Here is a 10,193-nt window from a genome sequence, read left to right as displayed (position 1 = left end):
AAAACAGAGTTTGAGACATATGTATTCAGTACAAGACATAAAGGCCACAAATACAGAGATAAGGGGGTAGTTCCCAGGTTAGACTGCTGGTCTAATATGCTGGAAGCCCAGAATATGATTTACAGCACTACTGCACAGAAGAGTATTTTGCTCAGGGATGAGTGAATAATAGTGGTAATTACTTCAAAGTTTCCTTAGCTTTCTTTACCTCACTCCTGTTTAAGCTTCCATTCACATTGCCAGCTGCCTACTATGTGCTTGATGAGAATAGATGCCAGGGATGTAAATGTGTGGCTTGTGCCTCTGACTCTGAACCTTTAACCTCTCTGTACTTAATGATTTCTGATTGGATTCCCTAAGAGGGTCATGCTTGAGTCTCGCTTCTGTTCAGGCCACAGTACTTGAAGCGGCCTTGTCTCCATAGCCATGGTTACTGATTGACAGGTTCCTTATTATCTGAGAGTCCGGAGCTAACAGGAAGTTCTAGTGCCAGGTACCATCCAGAGGAATGTTGACTTTGGCACAGTTGCTGTCACACAACCCAGTCCCCACCCTCTACCTACATTGCTGCCTGGCAATCAGAGATCCTGGCTACAGGCTCTTGCTGGGATCTTCCCCATCCTCAAAGAGGCTCCCTCCTCTGCCACATCCTTGTATTCTCTTCAGAGGCCCTGCCAAACCGTCCATGGAGCTGAGCCTGAACACTTCTTGCAGCCCTGTCTCACTGCTTTCCCTCTGTCTAGATGCCAATGCTGTTGATAACTTTTGAAATAAACCCTTTGTTCCCCAGTAATCCAGCCCAGAGGCCTCTTGAGTACCCTCTCCCATGCAGAGTCCAATGCCAGCGCTCTGGTTCACACTGAATGGTCCAGTATTCTTCTCAGTCTTCATGAGACTGGTAGTGATTACATTAAGATAAACATAAGAGCAAGAGCTGAGATATTACCAAAGACATAGGTCACGTTGCCACGGGGGTGATTGCTTTGTTTTGTGTTTGTGGGAATGGGCTCTTGTAGCCCAAGCTGGCCTTGAACTTGCTCTATTGTAGCTCAGGATGACCTTGAGTTCTTGCTGGTCCTCCCATCACTTCCCAAATGCTAAGATTTTAGGTATCAGTCACAATGTAGCGTGTTGTTTATTGGGCTTTGGCTGTTCGTAGTAATGTAAGCGTTTGGAAGGGCTGGGTTAGGTACAAAACTACACAGGCAGATTGCCAAACAGTGGTTGTTGTCAACAAAGGAAGCAAAATCCCTCAGAACCAAGGAGAGGTATTGCTGTGCATGCCTCAGAGTGACCCACTGAGCAGACGGAAACTGGGGCTATAGATTCTCTCCTCACCCGAACCACTCCCCACCCCCTGACACCAAGCACAGATTTAGGAATCTATTCTGACTACCCAGAGCATAAGAACAGTGTGTGCCAAGGAATCTTTAAAATATAGCGTACGGGGAAATCGCTAAGGAACAGCAAGCGTTATCTACCAGAATCATTAGTATAAATTAAAAAAAGAAACACAACCTTAGCACACTTGTCCTGTGTGCAACACATGTACTGACACACTCCATACACGTTCCACAGTTCCTTTGGATAGAGAAGTAGAAGGTCCTGAAGATGAGAAATGAAAGAAATAAAAAAGAGGGAAACAATAGGTGGAAGGGGAAGCATAAATTAGGAACGTGAGTGACATGGTGGAACCTCTTCTTCCTCTACGTCCCTGATCAGCTCTGCCAGAGCCCATTTCAGTCTCTGACCTTTCACAGGCTTCCAGAGAGCATAAAGTCTGTGAAATGCAAAGGCCCTTCACAAGATATCTCGCCCAAAGAATGGACAAGAAAAAGAGGTCATCAGGAGCAAGTGAGGTCCTGCAACTACATTTCCCAGAGATCCTTGGGTCGGTTTTTTAACTAAGCATAGGTGGGCGGAGCAACTTGGACAGCCACTTAAGACACTTTCCTAGCAGACCAGGGAAGTGGATCTCTCAGCTTGCTTCCTGGTCCTCTTGGTTTCAGTTCTGGTAGCTGCTGGTAAGTGGGGGTTGCCTAACAGACTTGGAAATCGGGATTTCTTCCTCTCCTAGGAGGAAGACCGGGAGAGAACAGCACAATCCAGACCTGAATTTCCTGTCCCAAGGTTGTTTAGAAAGTTTGGGTGGCACATACTTTGAACCCAAGCTATTAATACTTTGTAGTACACAGGTGATTCTGAGGGATGTTTTGTGTAAGTAGGTGACAGCCACACCACATTCTTTGAGACTTAGAGTCATTTAGTTCCTTTAAGACTGTTTCCTTATCAGTCACAGATGAACTAGTAATGGTGTTTACTTAAAGGGTTTGTGAGGGTTCAGGAGGTGCATTAACAGCTTAGGAAACCCTCAATGGATTCCCTCTGGGTTACTTTTAACAATGACTCTACTTTATTCCCAAAGGAATTCTTGGAGGAAGTTTTGTCCTGCTTGAAGTATATAATGTATAGGGTCTTAAGGAGCTGTCAGAAACACCAGAAAATCGAGTACTTCCTGTGACTTCAGACTGAGATGTTACCTCAGAATGTAGTCTATAGGATTACACAGCAGTGTGGTGCCAGCTTATGCCTAGAGTCCTCAGAGCTAATGGCCATGGACCCCATTATCATGAACTCTATCTGTTCTGTACTGTGGTCATAATGTCAACCGCATTGCTTGTCTCTTTTCTGATAACAGTTCTGCCCTTTCTCCAATCCCAGTTTGACTGCCTCAGACTTAAGGCAACTGACTTCCCCCTGCTTTAAAAAAAAAAAGAAAAGAAAAGAAAAACAAAAACAAAAGCAAGCAAATAAAAAAACAGACAACTACCAACTCTACCAACTTTTATTTTATTTTTTAAGCTACCTGCCAAAGACTAACTGTGTGGTATTACCATTCTCACCCATGGCCCCTATTTCTCTTTCCCTTTGCTAACCCTGTTACATTGTTTGCCTAGTAGGATCCCCTGCCTTTGCCTGGCTGCTGAAAACCTCGAAGTCTTGGATGCTGCATAGGTTTTCTGTAATCCAATGTTCGTGCTCTTTACATATGGCCAAGCCAACAAGTCTAGTGTCTTCCACCCAATTAATCAAAAAGATTGCTTAGGGGTCACCCAAAGAGTTGAATTGTGTGGGCTTCAGGAACAGAAATGAAAGAGAAAAGGAATTAGGGAGAAAAAAACCTACACATACAAGATTATAAGCAGTTCATTAGCTCTCTATAAGGTCAATGAGTATCAGTAATAGTACAGTAAATAGAGAGGCCCCTCAATAGTGTATCCTGCTTCTAGTCTGACAGTATGGCAGTAACATATCATAGGCATCCATTCTCCTTCTGGATTGATCTCTATTTTTCCTAGGTTGGCTTCATGTTCACAATTCCACTGGCAAAGACTAAGGAGTTCTCTTACTAAAACAATTAAAAATCAGTGTTTTATATGAATAAAGCAGAGGTTCTAAAGACATAGAATTTAGAACAAGAAAAATTCTGCACAGCAACCTGTTCTTTGGGGGCTATATTCAAAAATGACAATTTGTGATTGGTATGCCATGTCATTTAGGGACAAATGATCTAACTATTGCATGTTGGTCATTTGACTAAATAAATATTCCTGTGATCTGGAGAAAGCAGCAAGATTTTTACAGGATAGTCAAGGCCCTCCAGAAGCCCCCCATTATGTGTATTTTAATCTAGTTTTTACAGTTCTGTGGAATGAACTTGAAACTGACCAAACTCAAATTCCCCCAAATCAGATGCTGGGACAAAGTTACACATCCGAGTGAACTAAGGAAGTGCTGGGACGTGTGTGTGTGTGTGTGTGTGTGTGTGTGTGTGTGTGTCTGTGTGCGCGCGCGCGCGCGCGCACGTGCACGCGTGCACAGCCCTACCTGTATAGATTATAAATCACAAGTTTACCACACAAAGCAAGGAAGCTAACTTTCAAGGCTTTGTACCAACAAGTCAACAAGTCCTTGGTCCAGAGCTGTGCTGGAAGGACATTTACTTGACAGTTATTTATGTAGCCTTTACCAAAAGAAGCAAGAGACCCCCAGAAGCCATTGCAGAGTCCTCCAAATAGCCTATGGAGTGTAAGGCTTTATATGTAAGCATAAAGGCTGTGACTCAGGCATGGTAGGAATGGTAAAAAAGAATCGACAGGCCTAAGTGGATTACTGACAGGATTCTCCCAAGTTCGCTTTGGTCTTGATCCTCTCTTCTCCTGTGCCCGCTTGTGCATGGGTGCACGAGCATGCCATGTCCTCCATTCTTCAGGGCATGTGGTAGAGAGGAGTGTGTCTAAAGGGTTTCATGTGAGTCATGGTGTATTTTGCACTGTACTCAGTTTTATTATCATCTTCATTGTGTCTTTCTGTCTTTTAGTAAATGCCTTTACACACTGAGCCATCCCACCAGCCCGTAGTGTATTTTCTTCAGTGTATCTTGGTCTTTGTAGGTAAGGCACACAATCCAACTCTTCCTGGGCTCTACCTGTCCTTATTTTATTACATATATTTCTGCCTCATGTAGCAATAAAGATTAGTTAATGTATATATGTATATGTAGGTACAATCTAGATTAGGGATTTACTTCTTTATATGGTTGGGTACAAAATGAATAGCTCAAATGTCGAAGGCTGAACCACAGATGCTGGTGCTGTTGGGTAGTGATTTAGCTGTGAGTGCGCTCACCTCATGAATGGATTGAGTTCACAGCTCAGTGGGTTCTTAGGAAGTAGGGCCTGGTGGGAGCAAGTGCATCACTGGTATGTGCCATTCTAGGACGCATCTTGTCACTGGCTTCTTCCTCTTTGTCTCTACTTCCTGACTATCATGAAGTGAAGGTTTTGCCTCGCCATGGCTGCTACCATAATACTTCTGTCTCGACACAGACCCACAGAAATGGAGCCAGCTCATCATAGACCGATGCCTCTGAAACTATGATCCAAATAGAGCTGCCCTCCCTCAGGTATTTTGTTTAATATATGTGTTGCTTTCTAATCAACAGAAAGTAACTAAGCACCACTACAGAGCCTTAGGTGACTTCGGACTGGATAACTGCAGTGTTTGCAGTTCACACAATAAACAATAGACGAAAGCCAGAGACTGCCTGTGAGAAGATGCCCAGCCAATCTGTGAGGGCTGTCTACCTTGTCTGATCAAAGACAGTCTTTGTACTTTGCAGGGACAGTATTACACAGATTTTCACGAGCCATGGCCCCACTGGAACCACTGACTTGGTAGAAATTTACACTGTCCACCCTATGAATGTTGTCAGCTCACTTCAGCTATTGCGAAAGCAGATATTCCTACATCGACTTTCTAATGGTCCCTCAGATCTTCCCAGCTCTGATCAATTCTCAGTCTAGCTTTATGATCGAGTTACATCTATCTATAAGACGAATTGGCTTGTTTAGGAACCATGATGTTTACTCCTTTCTACTTTTTCCCTATATGGTAAGGATACAAAATAGTTCACTGCGTCTCAGCACGCTGCCCTCTCAACTTCTTGGCTTTCCTTTTCATTTGCCTCTCCACGGCCTGGTAAAGAGGAAGCACTTCACCAGGATAGCTCAGAGTTGTTTCACACGATCTTCACATGCCTGTTGACATTCTAATTCAGTGAAATGCTAACAGAATAACAATCATGGACAGTGTGCCCTCTTGGAACTTTGTAGACAGAGTTCCATTATTTTACCTTTGCATGTTTCTGTGGAACCATCTGTTGCCAGGCTGATAGCACCTTCCTTAGGAGAACTACTTAATTCTCTGCCAGATGCTTGAGTAACTCTTCTTGATTTTAGATTTCAATGATTTAAACAGATAGATTCACATGCCATGTAAGTAGAATTCAATTTTTTCTGGAATGTTATCTCTCTTGTTCTTCTGGTAGGATTTCTGCAAAATTTTCACACACACACACACACACACACACACACACACACACACCTACCTTACACCTTATACCTTAAATTCTTTTTCTATTCTGACTTTGTACTTTTCATATTAGAAACTTTGGTTGATTTGTTTGCCTGTCAGCATTTTACTGACTTTGACATGGTTTTATCTTTTATTAGCCTTGACCATAACCGTCAATCTGTCCTTCTACATACTTAATATGTTACTGTGTATTGCATTCTATTTATAGACAACTGCTCATCTCAATTAACGTAATGCCCTGCATTACTTTAGTAATTAGTTTATGTTTGAAATCTTCCATTGCACAAAGCACATTCTTCAGTTATCTTATCTGTCACCTCTTTGAGACTATGCCACTCTGGGCTCTGTCCCTATAAAGAACTTCTAGTAATTTTTCCTCATTCGTTCTTTTTAGTGTGCCTGTGATAGCTCATCTCTTAGTGACAGTCCCCTGGTACATTTTCATTCTTTGTTTTCACATTCTTTGTTATAAGCATAGCATTATCTCTATCACTAATTTCTTCCTTGAATCCAGCTTGACTACCAAAATGTCCAATTGGAATTTGAGTTTATTTCAGGAGAGGTGAGAGAATCAAATAGGACAGGAGACTCTTTGGTGGCATGTCTTCACATGGAAGTTATCACTCTCGTTCTCTGGTGACATCCACAGTGAGACTGTCATTTTCTTTTCCTGCCCCTCGTCCCCTGTTGTACTTGTTACCTCAAGGAAGGCCACTGAACACACCATTTTCCATGTGTAGTCTATATTTAGGTAGTAACTAGGGATGTGGAACATGGTTCACTCCTCCTTGCTGTTCCCATAGCAACTAATGATCTGGGTTGTTGCTTCTGGACCCTATACTTACAAGAACATCCAGGTACTTCTGGAAGTCTAAAAGTAGAAACTACCCTGGTGCTCCTATCCCTAACATTCTCCTTACTATAGGCTTCCCTGTGTAGCTCAGCTATTCACTTTTCAATGTAGTCTTCTCTCCATGGTTGTGATGTTCTGTGAACCCTCATAATCTATGATAATGTTATATTTAGCATTTTACATTTACTAGGGGTTTGTATTCTATGACAAGTATGGGACAAGTCAGGAAAATTCGTGGGAGCTGGTTTTCTTCTTCCATATTCCAAGTTATGGGGATCAAATTCAGGTTGTCAAACTTGGAGTCAAGTGCCCTACTCTCTCTAAGCCATCCTCCCAGCCTGTCTTGTCTTTCATTTTTAAACAGTCCTCCCTAGGGTTTGTACCAGGAAGAAGAAACATTCTAATATTTTTGAATGAAAGACAACAATTTACTTTGAACTTAGATATGTATGAAACTGCTTTCTAAGAAGTCTCAGTGGATCTAAGCATGGTCCCCAGCCTCATCTAAGTCCTGTCTGTACTGATGGTCAGCCTGAAGGAAGGCTCCATCCTTGCATCGCGTCTCTGTGAGCCTGCATGTGAAGCCAACAGTATTTTCCTTCATCTCCTTCTATACCAACTACTCTGCAAGCACCCACAGGATTTTACCTTGGGCTCTGTCATTCTCAATATACAATTGAAATATATTTAGTCACAGAATACCCAGCATGCCTTTCTTACAACATATAGCTAGTATTGAGCCCCTAGCCAAAAAACTGACTTCATTGTAATGAGTCTACGGCTATTAACTCTAAACTCCAACTCAAAAGTTAATTTTCAAACAAAAACCAAATGCTGACTGATGCTTCTGCCAGTACTTCTGTTATTTTACTGCACTGCCTGGAATTTGGTTCCCAGTGTTCATTGTAGTCTCATCCTCTGTGGATCGTTACTGTTTCACCCTTCTCCCCCAGTCCTGTTAGGTAGTTGGTCATCCATAAACCACAACTCATTTTGTTCTCTTCTACATAGACTCAAATACCAAGACACCAAACAGAGGCCAGGAACATCTAACTCAATTCCCTTTGCTCTCTCTAAGTCTTAGATATTTAATCCTTACGTAAATGGTACCATGACAACTGTGTACTAAATTACATAATTCTCCTGATTCTATAAGCAACTGTTCAGAAGCCTATTTTAATGGGTTCTAATTGGAATCGTTTTGTTCCTTGTCCTTGCCTGCCTTTTTACTTTGTACCTGTACTGAGTATACCCAGGGAAGAAGGCAGAGCACACCACATCTAAGCAATGTATTATCAGGATCACCACTTGACCTGTATTTCAAACAAATGAGAAAACATCCATCCCAGGTCACTTAGATTATTTAACACTTGTTTAAGTGTTATGAATATTGACTGTAGTCAGTTCATATAATAGTAACAAAATAAATATAGATACTTGTAAGCATTGTCTATATTTATATATTGAAAATGAGATTTAACCATAGTTATCCCACTCCAGTAAATTCACAAGCAAACATGGTAATGTTTGTTTTGGATTGTTTTCCTTGCCTTAGGAAACCATGGACATTGAAGCATACTTTGAAAGAATTGGTTATCAGAGTTCCAGGAACAAACTGGACTTGGAAGAATTAACTGAAATTCTTCAACACCAGATACGGGCTATTCCCTTTGAAAACTTGAACATCCATTGCGGGGAATCCATGGAGCTGAATTTAGAAGTCATCTTTGATCAAGTTGTGAGGAAGAAGCGTGGTGGATGGTGTCTCCAGGTTAATCATCTGCTGTACTGGGCTCTGACCAAAATGGGCTTTGAAGCCACAATGTTGGGAGGGTATGTCTTTAACACTCCAGCCAATAAGTACAGCAGTGGCATGATTCACTTACTAGTGCAGGTGACCCTCAGTGGAAAGGACTACATTGTTGATGCTGGGTTTGGACGTTCCTACCAGATGTGGGAGCCTCTGGAATTAACATCAGGGAAGGATCAGCCTCAGGTGCCTGCCATCTTTCGTTTGACAGAAGAGAATGGAACCTGGTACTTGGACCAAATCAGAAGAGAGCAGTATGTTCCAAACCAAGAGTTTGTTAACTCAGACCTCCTTGAAAAGAACAAATATCGAAAAATCTATTCCTTTACTCTTGAGCCCCGCACTATTGAGGATTTTGAGTCCATTAATACCTATCTTCAGACATCGCCAGCATCCTTGTTTACAAGTAAATCATTTTGTTCCTTGCAGACCCTAGAAGGGGTTCACTGTTTGGTTGGCTCCACCCTCACTTATAGGAGATTCAGTTATAAGGACAATATAGATCTTGTAGAGTTTAAGAGTCTGACTGAGGAAGAAATAGAAGACGTACTGAAAACTATATTTGGGGTTTCTTTAGAGAGAAAGCTTGTGCCTAAACATGGTGATCGATTTTTTACCATTTAGAATATGCAGTTTTGGTGTCCTTCCATGTACTTGGACTTTATGTTAAAATGTTCAAACTGGTGACAAGGACATACTTCTGACCATGTTGATGTATGCGAACAAAAACCCACCATTGGCTTACAGCCAAATTTATACAGAATTTGTGCTAATAGTTAAGTAAAAGGAATAGTGTGAAAAGCATTCCCATTCAATTCAACCAGCATGTATCCGATATCTAATTTTTATGAGGTATTGCCTGTACAATTTAAGATTTGGATTTAGCAAAGAAGAATAAGAAGTAATCTTCAATATATCACTTACACCAATACCTAAGAATATTGATTAGGACCCAAAAGGACCAGTCAGTCACACAGCTAATTATTTCTTTCTGTGCTGTTTTTATATCTACTTCTTTTTTATGCTATTTTTCTTACTGTGGGAACAAATACCAGTTGAGAAACTTGAGATTCTTGATTTTTAAAATGTATGTCTAAAATAATTAATATAAATTATTATATATATACATATATATATAACTTATTTTCAAAGAGGTATATTAAAACATTTTGACTATATGTGAATGAAAGGTTTTGTCCAGAGGTATTAAGATGTAATGGGGTTGGTTATTCTGCAAAGGAGTCTTATGCTTATTTTACCTCTCTATCATGCTGATTGATCGTCACTGCAGACTTTACTAGGTTTATAACCACATAGAAGACACATATCTAGGCATTTTTAGAGATGTTCAATGCAAGTTGGAAGACCCAATTGATGAAGGACTGTGGGTGGCACCATGCCCCCACATTTAGGTCGTGGACTGAATTCTTCTCTGATTATGGCACAGTGTGACCAGCTGTTTTGAGGTCTCACCTCTACATCTATCACTGAGCCCCTCAACTGTGAGCTGAAGTATATATGGGTAGTACTCATTTTATCTGTGACAAATCAGCCACAAGTTTAGGCGTGTGTGTGTGTGTGTGTGTGTGTGTG

The 10,193-nt window shown here is 41.3% G+C and overlaps 1 protein-coding gene across 3 annotated transcripts in view; it reads left to right on the top strand.

The window, feature by feature from the left end:
* Nat2 (N-acetyltransferase 2) overlaps window positions 1-9,778 on the top strand; it is a 30,286-nt gene extending 20,508 nt beyond the window's left edge. The window contains exons 1-2 of one of the 3 annotated variants that reach the window (XM_087587393.1): window positions 1,967-2,024; window positions 8,346-9,778. In XM_087587393.1, the coding sequence (XP_087443519.1) occupies window positions 8,352-9,224 (873 nt within the window). In that variant the 5' untranslated portion in view covers window positions 1,967-2,024; window positions 8,346-8,351 and the 3' untranslated portion in view covers window positions 9,225-9,778. 3 annotated transcript variants of the gene reach the window in all.
* Window positions 9,779-10,193: the final 415 nt, after the last annotated feature.

This window comes from Rattus norvegicus, chromosome 16, assembly GCF_021556685.1.
Source record: "Rattus norvegicus strain SHRSP/BbbUtx chromosome 16, alternate assembly SHRSP_T2T, whole genome shotgun sequence".
Lineage (NCBI taxonomy): Eukaryota > Metazoa > Chordata > Mammalia > Rodentia > Muridae > Rattus > Rattus norvegicus.
This window is presented reverse-complemented; position numbering and strand designations above follow the sequence as displayed.